Genomic DNA, 20,334 nt, shown 5'->3' on the forward strand with positions numbered 1-20,334 from the left:
CCAAATTTACTGGCGTAGATGAGTGGGCACTTTCAGTGTTGCGTCACTTGTTGAAACATCTCAACTGGTATTCCGTCAATTCCTGGAGTCTTATTTTCTGCCAATGCCTTCAGGGCATCTTGGACTTCTTCCTTCAGTATCATCGGTTTTTGATCATACGTTACCTCCTGAAATGGCTGGATGTCGACCAATTCTTTTTGGTACAGTGACTCTGTTCATTCCTTCCATCTTCTTTTGATGCTTCCCGCATCACTCAATATTTTGCCCACAGAATCCTTCAATATTGGAATCCTTCAATATTGCACCTTTAGGTTTGAATTTTTTCTTCAGTTCTTTCAGCTTGAGAAATGCCGAGCATTCTTCCCCTTTGGTTTTCTAAATCCAGTTCTTTGTACAACGTCATTATAATACTTTACCTTGTCTTCTCCAGCTACCCTTTCAAAATACCCCTTCAGCCAAAATCTTCTTAAAACCAAACAATAGTTTAGCTTTACTAGTAAAGAATGTCTGCCTGGAGCATTGTACTCTTTTAAGATCTACCTACATGTGATCAAACTGACAATAGCAACTCGAAAGATTACATAAGAAGCTTAGGGGACAGTGAGTTTATAATGGGGGATGAACAACTCAGAAAAGGAGAGTGAGAATGGTTGCCCAACTCGAAGAATGTCATCAATGTCAGTGAATTGTACATGTGAACTGGTGTAGATTCTGTTATATACATTCTCAACAACAAAAAATAAAATAAATTATATAAAAATACATGAGGAGCACTTGCTGGGCTCTCTGGGAGTTACAACAAACACAGCCCGCAACATTCAAAGGCTATAACTGACAGTATGTTTCCAAACAGCCTTTGGCCCTGAGAGTATGGCCCCCGACACCCTCTTAGCTCAGTAATGAAGTCACTCCTGAGGTTCACCTTTCAGCAGGAGATTGGCGAGACTCATAAAACAAAACAAGACTACAGGGGCACACCAGCTCAGGGGCAAGGACAAGATGGCAGGAGGTGACAGGAGAGCTGTCAAGAAGGGGAGACTGTTCACATGTCGTGGGGCTGGCAACCAATGTCACAAAACAATGTGTACTAACTGTTTAATGAGAAGATAGTTTTTTTGAAGTCAGTGTTCACAGCTCTTTAAATTATACAGTCTTCCATTTATGCACACTAAGCCAGGAGAGGAAAATGGTAGAACAGGATCCTTCCAATTAAACCCTTCGGTTGTTTAGACACGGAAAGTGAATGTATAAAAACAAAATCCACTGTCAGATTTTAATAGAAGAAAGGAGGAAAGCAACAATGGTACAGAATGGAGACGGACTAAAATAACTGAGGAAGAGATGGCAAGAAAGAGATAACACAAGATGGCCTGTTTTACCGTCCTTTTCGAATTGACTGGCATGTCTTAAAAAAAAAATAGGAAAACTCAGCGAATAGAAAAAAAAAGGAAGTGGCTTCTGACTGTTGTCTAGATGCTGGAATGAACAAGCAAACCTGATAATATCAGTGCCAAAGAATATTTACCAACTTCTATGAAACTGTGAATAAAAAAAAACCTGTGAGTCACAGGCAAAGGAGAGGAAACTAAGTGCAATGTTTACTGTGCAGCCTCTGATTCACCATTATTGGGGGAGAAAGCCTCGTTATTTTTAGTGGCTGCATTCACACTCTGTGGAAATCCCAATCTTACCAAATCACACTATCTAAGAAATCACTTGTAAGCCAACTGAAGTTGTACCTTACATCAAGGTTCAGAAAAGCAAGCAAGAAATTTAAAAGTTGTTTCTTAAAGTAAAATTCAGAGGATAAATAAACTGGCAAAAAATTTTTAACACAGATGAGGCCTACTTTAAGCATTAATGATTGGCAATAATTTGGTTTTACAAGATAGACAAATTAGGGCTACTTATATTGGTCTTGGCTGGGATTCTTTGTTATTTCCCACACCCCACAATGGAAACAACTATTTGTTGTTGTTAGTGACCCCATGCACAACTGATCAAAATACTGCCTGGTCCTGTACCATCCCCATAGTCGGTTGTGGATTGGGCTGTTGTGATCTCTAGGGTTTTCACTGGCTGATTTTCAGGACAAGATTTCCAGGCCTTTCTTCTTAGTCTGTTTTAGTCTGGAAGTTCTGCTGATATCTGTCTCGTGTCAGAGCAACACAAAGCCTCCACTGACAGATGGCTGGTAGCTAGGCATGAGGTACAATGGTTGGGAATTGAATCCGGGTCTCCTGCATGAAGGTGAGAATTCTACCATGGAACCAAGAATACCCCCCGAAAACCACATAATGCCCATCAAAAAGTCAGTGGTTTAAAAAAATTACTTATTTGCATATAATGGAATACTACGCAGCTTTAAAAAATAAAAAGAAATCTGTTTATAAATAATCTGGAGAAATATGGCAAAGCATACAAGAGTATCTATAGCATGATTTTTCTCTTTTAAAAATCTTAATATATACATTGGCAAAGTCTGAACGAATCAGCATCATTCCCTAATAGTGCGTTATCACGAGGGAGCGATGGGGAGTACAGGTGGGCTTCCTGTCCTAATTCACGTATTTCTGCAGTGTTTGTTTTTTTGTTCGTTACAAAAGAACAACAAATAGTTAACAAGAACAACAAATAGTTTTTTATAATGAATATTTACTACTTTTGGGAAAAAAATATACAGCCATAAGAAACGATTTTTAAAATACGTAAAAAAAAAAAAAGTGGGTACCCCTCATAACTAACATTATTTAAATGTATTAGAAATTTAGTTTTAGGAGCAAACTTTAGGAATCAGTAAGGACGATAGTACTGTTAGTCCTGGAAATTAAGAAAGCGTTCCCTGCTTAAATCAATCGTGGTCACAGAAGTTACAAAGACAAAATTCTAATTGTGTACAGATATTCTCTTAATATCTCTGAAGATGGATGTTGGGTGTTGAACGATGTTTTATTATTTCATTGAAAATTTGTGCTAAGAAGCCTCAATGCCCAACCAGACTGATCCAAGAGAGCAGAGTTCCAGCGTCAGAAATGGCTGTGAGGCCCTTCTGTACTGCCTGCGTCAGTCTCACAGCTGTAAAATGGGGAGCCATACTCAGTTTCGGAACTCACAGGAAGATTTTGAGCATTGATTGAAGCTGGAAGGACACTGACAAGATGTATAGTGCCGTGGTGTGATTACAAGAGCTGCTTGGTGAAGAACACAGCTGTTTTTCTAATACACATTAAAGCAAGAGACAGTGGCAATAGGAGATATTTAAGGCTGTGATGTTGGGTTGTGATAACGCAGGTAGGTTGACCATGGGCTGTTATTATAGGCAATTGTTTCACTCCCAGAGATGGCAGCAAGGAACAGGGAGGGCACAAACCAGGGCGGCATTAGTCAGCCTTTAGGTCATTACAATGATGACTAGGATGAGTAGGCCAAGGGCAGCCTGATGGTGCTCTACGCCGACTCATCAATTCTTACAAAGGCAAAAACGTATCGTACATTTGGGTCATGAAAACAGTGTCAAAATAAAAATGTAACACCTGAAATATGTGGAATTGGCAAATGTTGTGTTACCTACGTTTCAACGACAATTAAAAAATCAAATTGGAATTGAAAATAATTTAACTTATTTAGGTCTAGAAAAATCCAGACCTTATAAAAAAGGTCTAGAAAAATCCAGACCTTATAATAAACAGAAGTAATTTCTTTTTCTTTATAAAAAACAGGCATGTTTACCGCAGAAAATTTTGAAACAAAGCAAAAAAAAAAAAAAAAGTTACCAGTAGTAATAGAAAAATTACTTAAAACTGTACCACTGAGAAGAAACCTGCACGCAGGAATTCTGGCCTATGTCTTTACAATTTGTCCATGTGTCTATCCATCCAATACACACACACACAATCTATAAAACAATAAAACAAGTGGCATCATACTGTTTATACTATCTTAAAATAAAAACCGAATTGTAAGCACTTGTAAACTATGCTGTGAACGACATTCTTGTAGTTAAATCTTTGTGCATAATTTTGATTACTCTTTAGAATAAATGACAAGAGTGGAATTATTGTTTAAACGGTATATCAGTGGCTTATAAAAATTATTTTATACTTGAGTCTACCTCTGAACCCATGGCTTCATTCATTACAGTTCTTTGCCCAGACTGCTCAGGGCCCCTAGAAGTTATTGTCAGTTCTAGAACTGGGCAAGGTTGGTGAATAAGCTTTCCTCACGAGTGCTTGAAGTGATTTATACTTACTTTCCGAGGCTTCACTTTATCTTGTAAATCATACTGGCCAATTCCTTTATAGCTGATTCCAAGCCACCAAGGAATTCCTTGTTTATCCTAGAAGATGGAAAACATGAGAAACAAGGCCTAATTGTTAGCTCTTCTAGAGGTGAAGTAATACTTAGCAACTCATCCCTTAACTAGTATCAACAAGTCAAAATAAAGCTGTCTTGGTAAACAAAACACGACTTAAAACTTGTTATTAAAATGCCTTCTTAGAGTTTCTTCAAATAAGATCTACAAGGCAAAACTGACCAATACTGTTAATACCATCAAAAAGAATAAAGCATTACTGTTTTAATTAAACAGCTGGCGAAAAGAAATAAAGTATAAGCATTCAACTAAGAATTAATTCAGAGGGAAAAAAAAAAAAGAATTCAGGGTACAAAGCCAGTTATCCATTGAAAGAAGGAAAAAAAAAGCTCTTTGTTCTCTGAATTAGTAACTAGCTATGAAGGTTAGGGGAGTTTTTTTAAGAATTACAAAGATGAGAAAAATGGTTCCAAACTCTGACGCTTCCTTCTAATGAAGATGGGAATATTGAAAAAAATTTTTTGGAAAACTGTATAGTCCAATGACAGGATGTGTGAACAATCAGTTTGAGTGCAGATGAGGAGGTAAGCAGAATTTTTTTTCCCCATAAATTTATCTTTTAGGTCTTGCCCATGCAAAGGACGTATTCACTCAGGGAAAGAAAAACTCAGGCTTCGACAGATACTCGCGTGTAAACCAATGAAAAATCAGAAGTTGAAGTGGAGCTAGTTCGTATGTTTAGTACAATGTGTCCTTAGCATACAAGGACTTACCATTCCCCACCATTTTGAATTGTACAGGGATTTGAACGTTGCCATAATATAAAAGATCAAGCGCTGATATATAATTGATCCAGAACTGATCAATTACAAAATTATTCCCCTTTCAAACAAGACCTTCCTCTTACCATCATGTCTTATCTGTGCTCATCATCTTAAAATATTTGACAATCTCTCCTTGCTTATAACTATCGGAAATACTATGCAATACACACTGATGGAAAAGTACTGCAAATCCTATAAATATTTCAGCATTTTATGAAGTTGCTGAAATAACACTGGAGAGCCCATGAGTCTCATAAAAGCACTGTCAACCGAAGGTCTGGAAGACTTTGACAGGTGAACAACTGGAAATGAGAAAAATCAGCCAGGACAGCAACAGGAGTAGGTGTGTCAAAAGAGGATGGTCTGAATATTTTAGGATTAAGAGAGGTCTTGAGAAAACACAAGCCCTGGTAGCACAATGGTTAAGTGCTTGGCTGCTAACCAGCTACTCTGCGGGAGAAGGATGTGGTAGACTTCTTCGATAAACATTTACAGCTTTGAAAACCCTACATACGGTTGTTATGAGTCAGAATCAACTCGACGGTAGTGAGTTTGGTTAGGTTTTTGGGAAAATACGTGAATAGATCAAGTATTTTTCAAAAACAGTATGCCTTTTAATTTGCTAAAAATGACAGGATATAATCGGGCTATTATTTTTTAAGAAAAATCAGCCCTCCTCTCAATGCTGCAGTTCCTAGAGCCAGTTTACATATACACACACATACATATAGGTTTATGCAATTGTAGAATGTCAGTGTTGTTCAGTAACTCTCAAAATGTTATGGGCATTATGAAACCTTTGTCATATGTAAGTACTTACCTTCACTGCATAGTAATGGACCCCATAAGTTGGTAGGGCTTCTACTATTTTCATATACCTATGGAAAATGAATATACACTATAATCTCTGATAAACATATTCAGAGCACCCTCATGGGAAAAGTGGTTTAAAGAAACACAATGTCTGTCAACTTTCCTCATATCACCATGACTAATAATGATTTGACTCAAGTAGAAATAGAGTCAACCTTTCTGGGGAGTGACATGTTTTTACCCCATCCACAGTTTAGAAAGTTTTTAATAGAACTTTAATTTCAAAAAGCTATTGGAAATGTTACTTTCTGTAGATTAAGAAATGTACTATATTATATTACAATGTATTGTAGCATAAACTCAAATTTCAAGTATTTTTTAATGTAAGCACCTAACAATGGAAGCAATGAGAATGAAATTTTGGGGCATGTTCGTAAGTTTAAAAAAAAAAAGTTACTCCATATACTAACTGTGGTAGAGGTTAAATAACTGTAAATAACTGTCTTTAAAATGTATACTTAAAAAGGGTGAATTTTCTTGTACGTAAACTTGACTGAAAAATGTCTCCCCCCAAAGAACTGCAGTAATGATATTATTACTCGCTATTTTCACAGTAACAATAAAACCCAAAACACCCAAAACCCATTGCTGTCAAGTCAATTTGGACTCACAGCAGCTCTATAGGACAGAGTAGAACTGCCCCACAGGGTATCCAAGGAGTGGCTGGTGGGTTCGAACTGCCGACTTTTTGGTTAGCAGCTGAGCTCTTATACCACTGTGCCACCAAGGCTCTTACAGTAAGAATAACTGCTATTTACTGAACAGTGGCTACGTAGCACCCACTGCACTGAGGGCCGTGTGTGCCTTATTTCACGTCATCAGTATGACGACCCAGTATGACGACCCTGGGGTGGGGCTGCTGCTGCTGCTGGTGGCTTTGCTTTCCACCTTTTATAAATAGAGAAACTGAGGTCTGAAAAGACTGAGCAACTTGTCCCAAGTCACAGGACTAGTGGGTCATGCTGCCAGGATTTGAACTCAGGAACGCCAGTCTCAAGATTCTTAAACAATGTGCTTCTACTACATCTCTGAGATGTACCTTTAGGGTTACTTTTTCTTTTTTTGGAAATATGATATACACAGGAGCCCTGGTGGCGCAGTGGTTAAGAGCTACAGCTACTAACCAAAAGGTTGGCAGTTTGAATCTATCAGCCACTCCTTGGAAACCCTATGGGGCAGTTCTACTCCATCCTATAGGGTTGCTATGAGTTGGAATCGACTCGAAGGCAAAGAGTTTTTTGTTTTTGTTTTTTTTGATATACATACCAAGAACAACACACCAAAACTTTATATGCTTAGTTTAACAAACTAACACATTTGTAACCACTATCACGGTCAAGAACTAGGCTGTGACCATAGCCCCAGAAACCCACCACCAATGTGTCTCTTTCCAGGACCACCCCGGAGTTCTTCTCGTTTTGGAAAAGGTGGATGTAGAGGAGAGAGGGAGGGGGCCAGGCTTCAGTAGGTACAGCACTTACTATTTTAACTGAACAAGTTATTTATAGTGTACCCAGAAGCTGTTTTGGGGTAGACTAAATTGTGTAAGACTTCTTCCCTGCTCTCAAGGGATTGAGGTTCCTGTTTAATACAACTGGACTTTCTAACGACATTTTGAAGATGAATTTCCCCGGACTTTGAAATCAGTAATTTGGTAATTTTTAAGTCCATGACCTACGTGTGAATAAATAATAAGAGGTTAATTAAATGTGCCAAGGTCATGCACCAATTAAATTACAAAGCCAGGATTCAAACAAAGTGAGCCTGATTCCACTCTCTAGAGCCTGGACTACCAAGTTATACAGTCTCTTATTTGGAACCACAAAGATAACCATCCAGGGACATGAAAGAACCCTGCATTTAAGCAAGGACACTTTGTAATGTGCTCACTAACCTAATCTAAAATCGTACGGAGAAATTTTTATTCCTCTTTTTTTTTTTTTTCAGTTCAGGAAACAGGCACGATGAGTTAAAATGTCCAGGATTCCACTTAAGGACTACTAATTTCTGATTTCTGCCTTGAAGATTATAGAAACTGTGTTATGGTAAAAATGACATTACTGTGCATAGAAGTATGGGGTTTTGGGGAAATCTAGACACTGACGGGGTGGGGGGTGTGGGGGAGGGAATGATCTCCAAGTCCTTAATTCAATTCTTACATGCTCTAATCTATACTTGGTGGGGTATTTTTTTTAAAGTTATAGCCATCCATAAAATTATTTTATAATTACCGCAGCAACGTCCTTAAAACAGATTAACTTGTATAATTTTAAAACTTTAATGTAGAAGGTGAACTTTTTTTGTGTGAAAAAGATACCGTATTTTTACGCAAATAACATGCACCTTCTACATTTTTTGACAACCGCTTCTCCCTCTGCAAGGCATTTTCTGACCATGCTATGCTAATTTTTTTTGTTTGTTTGTTTATAGCAACATGTAAAAATAAATGGGCATAGTGACACTTACAAAAATACCTCGCGGGGGGAGTGGGGGAGGGTGCGGTTGGCAAACAAACGTAGAAGGTGTGTGTTATTTGTGTAAAAATACGTTATGTAATAGAACATTTGCCAATTCAACAACTATTTCATGTACATTCAGTGACACCAATTAACGTTGTGCAACCATCACCATAATCTGTTGCCAAATTTCCCATCCCCATTAACAGATACTCAGGCTGCCTAAACAATGACTCCCCCTTTCCCTCCCTTCCGCCCCTGGTAATCACTAATAAACTTTGGTCTCTATAAGTTTGCCTATTACAGATATTTCCTTTAAGTGGGATATACAATATTTGTCCTTTTGCAATTGATTTACTGAAATCGAACTGTTTTTAATAAATAGGTGGTAGCTCTATATGTCATAACATTCAGAAATATATATCACTATGGTCTATTCTCAGTTTTTTTTTTTTTTTCTTATTTTCTTTATTTTTTTATGGTCTATTCTCAGTAGCCTAAAGAAATTGATTATCCAACACCCATACACCATGTACTCCAACCAAAGTAGAATCACAAATTGGAAAACCAAACAAGGCCTCCAGACAGGTTTTGTTTGCCTCACAGTATATTAAAACTTTTTTTTTCCAAGTTATTTTTATTGTGTGTTAGGTGAAAGCTTACGGCTCACGCTAATTTCTCATATAAAAATTTATACACGTATTGTTATGTGACACTAGTTGCAATTCCTGTAATGTGACACCTGATTCCCCCTTTCCACCCTGGGTGCCCTGTGTCCCTCCAACCAGCTTCTGTCCCTTCCTGCCTTCTCATCCTGCCTCTGGACAGGAGCTGCCCATTTGGTCTCGTGTATCTGCGGGAACTAAGAAGCACATTCTTCACAAATACTATTTTATGACTTATAATCCAGCCTAACATTTGAAGAGTGGGCTTCGGAAATAGTTTTAGTTTTGGGTTAACAGACTGTCCTATGTTAAAATTTTCTTATAATTACTTCCCAATTTTTAAACCTGAGATTTAAAATCTGAATACCCAGTTTCTCTTATACAATATAATAAAATCTGGTAATCTTCTGCCTACTTTCTAAAGTTATGTAGCCTTACCTCCTTTTTCCAGGGCAAATCCCTGCAGTTTACCACAGTCCCCACCATTCCCTACTGTCCTATATCTGGCTGACATTTCTCATTTTTATTACCTGTCTGATACCAGTCGACATCTGAGGTCAAATAAGAACTGTGTATACAGAAACTATATTGCAAAAATCATTTCAAATGACTTCTTCAAACAGAAAACACTGAAATCATATCTAAGCAAAAGAAAAGAAAGACACTCACTGAACCACAGCTTGACCTCGAGTCAGACCTTTTATTTTCAAATAATGCTCAATTATCCTGTCCTCACTGTAAAAGGAGAAAAGGAAAAATATGTCAAAACATGATTAGATGAAATACAGGCTCAATTAAGATTCTCAGGCAGCTATTGGGCACTTGGGAGGGAAGGCCTTCACCAACTTGTTTGGAGGACAGAGTCTAGCTGACTTTGTTTCTGTAGTTTCTGTAGGTCACGGGTTCCTGAGCATCAGACATCTGAGACCACCTCATGATTTTTGCCATTTTATTTATTTTTAACTTAGTTTATTAGAAAAGGAAACATAATATCAATTTCTCAAATGGAAAATTAATACCCTTTATTGTAACTGAATAATATATGATAAAAACAAGATATGCTTACTAAATGCTAGTTTTTTTTTTTTTTTACATTTGCAATGCTAGTTGGAAACCCTGGTGACATAGTGGTTAAGTGCTACGGCTGCTAACCAAAAGGTCGGCAGTTTGAATCCACCAGGTGCTCCTTAGAAAACGTATGGGGCAGTTCTACTCTGTCCTGTAGCGTTGCTGTGAGTTGGAACTGACTCGACGGCAACGGATTTTTTTTTTGAAATGCTAGTTAGAGAACATTGCTGGGAAATTTTTGATCAGAAGACCTATCTTCTCTTTGGTTAAAAAAGAGATTAGCAAGTGTTAGGTGTTTAAAAAATTTCTTCTTGAATTATTCACAAAGATTAAAAAAAGAATTAAAACTACTCTGAGTCTGTGTACAATCCAAAACACTGTATTCTCACCACTTAGCGACACAGTTTTAGGAGAAAACCCCTTCATTACTGTCCTAGGATAAAACTTGTTGACTGGAAAGAAGAGAACTAGGCTGAAGTCTGGCAACCCTTGAAATCATTCAGCTACCTTACCCTCCCTTCTGACAAGACAGCTCTTGAGTCATATTTCAAGTATAACCTAGAAGAGTAAATATTTTTTATCTCTCTGTCTGTTTTTTCGGTAACGCTTTACAATGAGCTTTTCCAAATCCACAGTTTCAAAAGGAAGACCCATAATCAATGGTAATCAGCCTGTATTTTTTGTTTTAAGAAGAAACCATTTAATTTCTTAGGAAGGTTCCCGAATCAGAATGCAACGCAGACTCATTATTCACTTTCGCTATGTTTGCGAAATACAATCCCGCTTTCATACTGAAGCTAGCAATATTTAGTTTGTGTCTGCTTTTTAGTGGAAAGGAAATCTATCTTCACGTTTCAGAAACTTACAGCAAGGAAAATATACATAAAGGGAATATGAGTAATTCAAAGGGGAAAAAGTAATTTTCTAGGAAAAAATTGTGGTATGGAAAATGAGTACTATGGATTCATTAAAACATAAATAAATAAAACAACTCAAGATATATAACAACTTCTGGTCATAGAGGAAACCTCTAGGCATTAAGGTCATTTCTGATCATTAGGGAACCCTCTGATCAGGGAAGTCTGTTATTTCATTATATTTATACTGCACTTTGCTAGATTAAGGCCACATTACACAGTGACTGCACATATACCGAGCATTATATTCACATAAAAACACGCTCTTCAGAGCTTTTAAACACTTAAAGGCAACGGCTCACAACCACTCTTTATGCCTAAATTCTATAGCTGAGTAGCCTTACGTCTTTTTCCCAGGGCAAAAGCTCTCCAGTTCACCACAGTCCCCACCCCTCCCTATAGACCTACACCTGGCCTACATTTCTCAATTTTGTTAACTGCCTGAAACTAGTAGGCATCTGAGCTGGTGACATGAATGTATGGAATGATGCCAGACATCTTCCAATTGTTGGTAATATAATTTCTAACCAGATGAGGGCTATACACAAAAACTACATAGCAAAGATCATTTCAAACGACTTCCTAAAATAGAAGACATTAAAATTATATCTAAGCAAAAGGAAAGACTGGGAGACATGCACAGTGATCTCCGTGAGCCTTGACAAAATCCTTTCATGAAAGGATCAAGGTCTATCTACCGTTACTTTGACACATTTGATGGGCAATTTGACATTTCCCTCACTTTTCTTTTAAATTCTGAAAAGCATGCAGTTCTTGATGGAGGCTATGACAACAGGATTACTGGGTAGCATACATTTGTCATCTTGACTTGGCTTACCAGTAAGCAAGGGATGGGTGCTCCTGAAGAGTTTTGGTTGGAAAGGCTGGTAGTGTCTTTAAATCTTTCCTGGCATTTTCATCACTAAAAAGAAAAATAATACAGCAATGTTAGTCACTGTCACCTAAAAAAAATCCAAGTCAGTCACCAAATGAATGAAATCTGAAAAGTAACCATATAGCATGTCAGGTTCTGTCAAAACTTTGTGGTCAACACACACATGGGTATGGGCTCTAACAAGAAACAGCCCCCAAATTTGACAACCAAACCATATGATGATATTTTGAAGCTTTTAAAAAGACAAAAATAAAAAGTGTGAATATTATTAAACTGCCAGTATCTCATTTTCCTTACTCTACTCCTAAACCCATGGCTGTTTTCATTGTCCATTATTTTCTGCATCTATTTTATTACATAATTATGATTACAACTGTGCATATTTCTAATTCTGTTTTTACTCAGCATTCTTTACATTTCATTATATACTTTCTCCATGATCCTACAGCATCCTCAAAATTATCTTTAGAGGCTATATAATATTCAACCATGTTGGAATATCGGTCATCATACAACCATTCATATAATGTGACCCATTTTTCATAAAAGATATCATTGTAATACAAAGATTTATGAAGAACTTTCTGTTACTCTTTTCTGTAATTTCCTTACTACCCTCTGAAATAAAAACATCTAAGTCCCCCAGATGTGGAAATCACTTGACTAGAAGATGACTGGAAAGCACGTTTGTAATGAAGCCCAAGTATACCTCAACTTGCACCAAGTGAACTAAAATGTATCTCGTGTAAGGCCAACTATTATCTAATTAATTATAAAATGGCAAATTTCTAGTTGTACAAAGAGAAGGGGGCGGTCTTTGTGAGACTTCAGAGAAGAGAGAACAGGTAAAATGAACCAGTCATAGCTCGTCCTGTGCTGTGTAAGAGGGAATTCTCTCTAACTGCCTCAAGTTGAGGAGGAAACAAATAGGATTTCTCTAGGGTCTGTTAGAGTATGGAAGAAGTTCATGTAAAAGTTATTCAAAATCCTGATGAATGTCACGGAATTATACATGTAAAAAACGTTGAAATGGCAAAAGCTTGTTTTTATATGTATATATTTACCACATATTTAAATATATATACACACCACATATTTAAATATATATATATATTTACCACAGACACACACAATCCAATCAAACCAGCGTTCAAATAGCGTATTACTAACTCTTCTCTTCCTACTTTTCTACCTCTTCCTATCTTTACCACTTTTAGCTACTCTTTGTTGAGAGGTTACCAGGCACCATGCACCATGCAAAGCATTTTTCAGGCATTATTCACCTCATATAAGTCTTACCACGACCCCTCCTGTGCAGTAGGTACAGGTAGGAGCAGGCAGTTTAGAGAGGCTCAAGTCACTTGTCTCACAGCTACTACGGGAAGGAGCCAAAAGGACAACCCAGTGGATCTGGCTTCAAAGGTCAAAGCCTTGACTACTGTATTCTATTACCTGACTCCCAGAGACCTCCAGAGCAGTGTCCTAGAGAGTTAACATGAACATTCTCGCTCTGAGAAGGCACAGCTTCCCTTCACCCCTGTCTCCAATTATAAATGAAAACACTGACAAAGTAGTTTTAAAATTCATCACTTGTGCATTTTTATATTAGCTTCCCTGAGCCTGATTAGGAGCCCTATGGTTTGCCCCAATGTGATTCGTGATAGTGAAGAAGACGAACACTCAATGGAAAAACCAAACACTATACCCAAGATGAATTTCCTCCCGAAGTATTCATTCAACTTGCATAGATCAATGGTTACAGTTCAAAATGGGGAACCAAACATTGCCTCCAGACATGTTTTGTTTTGCCCACATTGTACTGTTCTATATTAGAGATTGCTCATTCCTGTCACTTAATCAGTGGAGCAGTGGTTAAGCGGTATGGCTGTTAACCAAAAGGTTGGCAGTTCGAATGCACCAGCTGCTCCTTGGAAACCCTATGGGACAGTTCTATTCTATCCTATAGGGTTGTTATAAGTTGGAATCAACTCGAAAGCAATAGGTTTTTTTTGGCCACTTAATCAAGTTAGGTTTAAGTGGTTCTCCTTCAATGTCTACAGAACATTTGTTTTCTGGATGTATCTTCAAGTCTCCTGGCAACCAAGTAAGCTCAGTGAGCAAACTGTTAATGAACTTACTGTGTTTCAATAAGAATGGGTAATTAGAGTAAGTGTTACCAAGCTTGGCGATGTTATGATTTGCACCTGTCAACATTACATTTCAAAACCAGGTTTGTGGCCCTTCCTAAAGGTTTTCAGTTTTCCAAATCACTACAGGAAATAAAAACTCCCTTGGCTCCCAGCCTTACATAAGGGTAAATCTCTATTCATTTGAAATCTGAGCAGCGTGGCTTAACCACACTGACAATCTTGGGAAACCGGTTTTGGCTTCCTGAAAATCAAAATATACCACAATCCAATTTATTCATATTTAAAGGTCACCTGTCAACTCCCAGTAATGATACTTATTTTTCTTAACAATACCTTTTATGTTCTGTACTTCAAATCCTATTTTTCTTTAAAAAGAAGTTGGCTTGTGAGTTTTTTTATGAAAAGCAAATACATGTACATATTATAAAATGATAAACTAAGGACAACACATATTGTTTTTAATCATCACCATCAACAACATATATGTTATCTTGTGGGTCCATGTGAATCATTTGCTATGTTATAAGAACTCAGCCTGGCATTCAACTTATATATTTGGATTAGAGTTAATTTTGTGGCAATCAAGACCTCACCAGACTCTTCACCAAAGAAGACATTCAGGCGGCTAACAGACACATGAGGAAATGCTCAAGATCATTAGCCATTAAAGAAATGGAAATCAAAACTACATTGAGATACCATCTCACCCCGACCATAATCTAAAAAAAAGCAAAATAACAAATGCTGGGGAGGCTGTGGGGAGACTTGAACTCTTACGCACTGCTGAATGAATGTAATAACAGTACAACCAACCACTTTGGAAAAAGATATGGTGCTTCCTTAAAAGTTAGAAATACTAAACGATCCAGCAATACCACTCCTAGGAATATACCCCTGAGAAATAAGAGCCATCACACAAACAGATATATGCACACCCAAGTTCACTGCAGCATTATTCACAATAGCAAAAAGTTGGAAGCCTAAACACCTATTAACAGATGAATGGATAAACAAATTATGGTACATGCACACAATGGAATACTATGCAACGATAAAGAACAATGATGAATCTGCTAAACTTCTCACGACATGGATGAATCTGGAGGGCATTGTGCTGAGTGAAATAAGGCAGTCACAAAAGGACAAACATTGCATGAGACCACTATTATAAACACTCAAGAAAAGGTTTACACACACGAAAAAAGCATTCTTTGATGGTTAAAGGGTGGGGAGGGAATGGGAGGGGAAATCACTAACTAGATAGTAGACAAGTCTCAACTTCAGGGCAGAGAAGGACAAAACACAATATAGGGGAAGTCAGCACAATTGGACCAAACCAAAAGCACAGAAGTTTCCTGGACACATTCAAACATTTTGAGGGACCAAGTAGCTGGGTGCAGGGGATCATAGTCTCAGGGGACACCTAGGTCAATTGGTATAACATAGTTCATAAAAAAATGTTCTACATCCCACTGTCGTGAGTAGCATCTGGGTTCTTAAAAGCCTGTGAGTGGCCATCTAAGATATATCTGTTGGTCCCATCTTGACCAGCGCAAAGGAGGATGAAGAAAACCAAAGACACAAGAAAAATATTAGCCCAGAGGACTAAAGGACCACATGAACCAGAGACTCCACCAGCCTGAGCCCTGGAGAACAAGATGGTACCCAGCTACCACCAATGACCACTCTGACAGGGATCACAACAGACGGTCATGGATAATGGGAGAAAAATGTAGAATAGAGTTCAAATTCATAAAAAAAGACCAGAACTGACTGATCTGACAGAGACTGGAGGAACCCCCAAAACTCTGGCCCCCCGCCCCAGACACTCTGCTAACCCAGAATTGAAACCATTCCTCAAGGCCACTTTTCAGACAAAGATTAGACAGGCCTATAAAACAAAAAATAACATAAAGTAAGGAACACACTTTTTAGTTCAATCAAATATACGAGACCAAATGGGCAACTCATGTCCAAAAGTAAGATGAGAAGACGGGAAGGAACAGCAACTAGACAAATGGGCACAGGGAACCCAGGGTTAAAGGGAGAACATGCTGTCACATTATGGGGACTGCAACTAATGTCACAAAACAATGTGGTATAAATTTTTGAATGAAAAATTAAGTTGAGCTGTAAACTTTCACCAAAAGCACAATTAAAAAAAGACTTAAAGCTGCTATTCATCTTAAATGTGTTTATTCATTTAACAAATATGTAATAAGTGTATATTACATGCTTAGCATGTAGAAGTGAGCGTCATATAATGGAGTTGCTTTTAATTTATTCAACTGCATTCATCCAAAAGAAAGAGAAGAGAGAAGAGAGGAGAGAGAACTTTTATCCATCATGGCTGAGAGTAAGTGGGAAACTGGAGACTTGACGCTGCTCCTCTCTTAGATGGATTTAGTCCCCGTGTCCCAAATACAAGCATCTCACAGTGCTGAGATTTTTCTAGCATTTAAACATATCATTTTAATACATTTCTGTTAAATGCAAGCAACTTCTATATTTAACACCTAACTGAAGAAACCGCCAAGGGTTTCAATTGGAAAAACACATTACTCACGTTGGATTTACTGAAAGATGAGCTTTGGTGTTCAAGATGCCATCTTCCTAAAGAATTTTCAAGAGTAGTTTTTAACTATGTGCAGTTGGAAGTTACTCCAGTTACAAGATGTGATAAGATGTTATTCATCTGGAAATGCTGGCTGAATAAATTACCAAAGGCTAATCATGAGCCAACATCCTAAATAATCCCATTTGGTCTCATGGTTATATGTATGTATGAGAATATTCATTAAGAACTTTTTTTTTTTGTACTAACCAGCCACATCGGGAAGCAACTAAACTGTCCATTAATAGGAGCGTGGCTTAGGAATCTTTTTAAGGAGAGTTTAGACTACTTTAAAAGAAGCGTACTGTAGAGATTAGTGGTACTCCACCACGGGCAGTTTTGCCCCTTAGGGGACATTTAGCAATGTTTGTTGATGCTCTGTCACAACTAGGGAAGGGAATGCTACTGGCATTAGTGGATAGAGACCAAGGATGCTGCTAAACATCCTACAATGCACAGGACAGCCTCCCACAACAAAGAATTACCCAGTCCAAAATGTCAATAGTTCTAAGTTTGAGAAATCTTGATTAGCTTATAATGAAAATCCTAAGAATTCAACCAAAAACTTTTTGAAGCCTATCTTTTAGACTTGAAGAATTTTTCTTATGTGCCACTCTTAGACTATAAATATCCGGGATCTCAAATGCCAATGTATAACAGGAGCCAAGTAAAACGAGCATAAGAAAATCAACTGGGGAAGAGAGAAATAAAAAATGGCAAGCCAAGTTCCGCATGACACAGGAAGACAATGGGGAATGGCGGGGACCAGGGGGAAGGGAACATGGAAGATAACCAAAACACTGTGCAGGCCACGTGAAACACGGCCACAGGGCATCACCATCAACTTGCAGTTTCTGACAGAAACTTAGTAAAGGATGGACAGGAAGATGCCTTCTTAGTTTCTCAACTTGGTTTCTAGCTTCAGATAATTTTTAACAGTGTAGACTGTCAACAATGCATGAATAAAGGAGACACATAGACAGTTTTTTCAAATTTGGATTTTGGACCATCCTAAAGATTATATTCTGGAGAAAGAACACAGTGTTGTTTCTTTGTATTAAATAGGTTCCTATTTTCTTCCCACATCTGGTCATTTGTGCCACTGCAAAACATCCCTTCCTTGTGAATACATAATATCACTTTCCTAGGAGAACCTAATTAATACAGAAAATGTCTAGCAAGCCACTGCAAATACTGAGGTGACTGTGCTGTGGACCTGGCTGTAACATTAAAAGAGAGAGTTTCAGAAGGATTGAAGGTCGGCTCAGACACACAGGCTGGCAGAAAAATGAGCTTAATGTATCAACAAACAGCGCACAAGTGGAAATCCAAATGGTCAACAGAAGAAAAAGTGTTCAACTTCATATGTATTCAGAGAAGTACAAATTAAATCCTCCATTACCATTACACACCAGATGTCAAGTTTTTAAAATTCTGGCAATTCCTAATTTAAAGGAAGATGTAGAGGAATAACCATTGCTAGTGGTCGCTATGAGTCGGAATCGACTCGACGGCACTGGGTTTTTTATCAGTGTTTGGAAATTTGCATACACCATGACCCGGCAGCAATTCCTTTCTTGGGTCTGTCCCTAGAGAAACCTATACACAAGAATGTTTACAGCAGTATTGTTCACAATAAGACAAAGAAAACAACCCAAATATCTCTTAACAATAACTGGTTGCCATCAAGTCAATCCCAACTCATGGTAACCCCACGTGTGTCAGAGTAGAACGGTGTTCCGTAGAGTTTCAACAGCTAATTTTTTGGAGGTAGATCGCTAAGTCTTTCTTCCGGACTTGAACTGCCAACCTTTTGGTTGGCAGCGGAGCTTACGTTTGTACCACCCAGAAGCCAGACCTGGGAAATTAGCCTGTGAGCCTGAGGCCTCATGGATCCGTGAGCTTGCAGGGGAAGCCTGGTCTGGCGTCAGCACATGAGGCCCCTCCCAAGCTGGCTGTGAGGGCACAGGGCGAGGTTTATATGAATAAGGATCAATCTCAATGTCCAGCAGGGAAGTGAGCAGACCTCAGTCGGGATGTCTCTGCCTTTCACCAGCAGCAAATGCATTCATCCGTCTGGACATTCTTGACCCTAATGGTAATGGAAATGTTATTTTAAAGATGCACTTGACTGGAATTGCCACGAGAGACTGGTTTCTCTGGGTCCTGCCCAAAGAGAATGACCATAAATCTACATGGCTTGCTGCTTCTCAGTGGCCAAACCTGAAACTGTTTTTCTCCATCAATTCAGCAGGAATTCAGATGTCACAATGGACAACATGCTTGCGTTTTATCTGCTTACCTAGGTGGAACCCCTCCCCTGGGTATTTCAGATTCCCATTTTGACAGCCTGCCAGGAGGAAGCAGCCCACGACACCACCTAGCCACTGGGACTACTTTGTAGGAAGTGGTTCCTTTGGCATTCTCAAGCCCCCTTTTATGGGGTGTTGTGTTTTTCTTAACTGACCACAAAAGCCCCGTAGGAATGTGCCAACCCTACTCATTTTGAGGGAGCCACATGGTTGGCAAAACCGAGGCCACCTTTTGTGTGTGTGCAAAACTGTGGGTGCTGGAACACTTGTGTGGAAAAAGCCACCCCCCAGCAAATGTGTACACCTGCTTGTGGCTAATAGCGAGCTTGCTCAGAGCAACAATCAGCCACCTGCCATTTGCAGGCTGGAGCGCAAGGGGGTGCAGGCAGTTAGCCAACTGTGGGTGCTAGCAATTCTTGGGGAAAATGAATTCAGTAAGTTCCCTTTAAGACTGCTGCTGTCCATGCTGGGTGTGGGGGCATTCACTACGTTTCCAGGACAGGTTTTTAAAAAAGCTCAAACCCCAAACTTCACTTTACTTCTTGAAGCCAAAGTTGTATTGTACCTGACCCCAAATCAAAGGGGCATGAAAAGTACACATTACACACCAGGCCTAAACGGAAACGTCTGCAGAGACTTTACCGCACAAAGAAACAAACTGAATTATTTAATTAGTAACTTGAGACACTGTGGCAATCAGTCTGATGGTTTCTCAAAAAGTTAAATGTAGAATGATCATATGATCCAGCAATTCCACTTCTAGGTATATATGCAAAAGAGTGAAAGTGGGAACACGCATACCGTGTTCATTGCGGCACTATTCACGATATCAAAAGATGGAAACAACCTAAATGCCCATCAACAGATGAATGGATAAATAAAATGTCGTGCACGCGATGGGATATTATTCAGCCATAAAAAAAATGAAGTTCTGATACACGCTGCAACATGGATACTGCCTTGAAAACATGCTGAGTGAAATAAGTTAGTCACAAAAGGACATACATCGTATGATCCCACTTATACAAAATATCTAGAACAGGCGAATGCATAGAGACCAAGTTTACCAGTGGTCACCAGGGGTGGGTGGGAGAGAGGGAGTAAGAGGGGCCTCATTGCTCAGGGAGCACTGAGCTTCTGTTAAAAGTGAGGGACAAACATGAAAATGGGATAATGGTGACGACTGCATGTGACCAACACAATGTCACTGAGTTGTACATGTGAACAATGTAGAAATGGCAAATGTGG

At 38.6% G+C, this 20,334-nt stretch overlaps 1 protein-coding gene across 13 annotated transcripts in view; it reads right to left on the bottom strand.

Annotated features, from left to right (window-relative positions):
- The window catches only part of FRMD4B (FERM domain containing 4B), a 386,278-nt gene that overhangs the window by 44,636 nt on the left and 321,308 nt on the right, over positions 1 to 20,334 (bottom strand). For all 13 annotated transcript variants that reach the window (XM_049863176.1, XM_049863181.1, XM_049863177.1 and 10 more), the window contains 4 exons: positions 11,954 to 12,037; positions 9,800 to 9,865; positions 5,957 to 6,014; positions 4,250 to 4,336 (listed from right to left, as the gene is read on the bottom strand). In XM_049863176.1, coding sequence (XP_049719133.1) covers positions 4,250 to 4,336; positions 5,957 to 6,014; positions 9,800 to 9,865; positions 11,954 to 12,037 — 295 coding nt within the window. The remainder of the gene's footprint in view (positions 1 to 4,249; positions 4,337 to 5,956; positions 6,015 to 9,799; positions 9,866 to 11,953; positions 12,038 to 20,334) is intronic.

Source organism: Elephas maximus, chromosome 20, assembly GCF_024166365.1.
Source record: "Elephas maximus indicus isolate mEleMax1 chromosome 20, mEleMax1 primary haplotype, whole genome shotgun sequence".
NCBI classification, from domain to species: Eukaryota; Metazoa; Chordata; class Mammalia; order Proboscidea; family Elephantidae; genus Elephas; species Elephas maximus.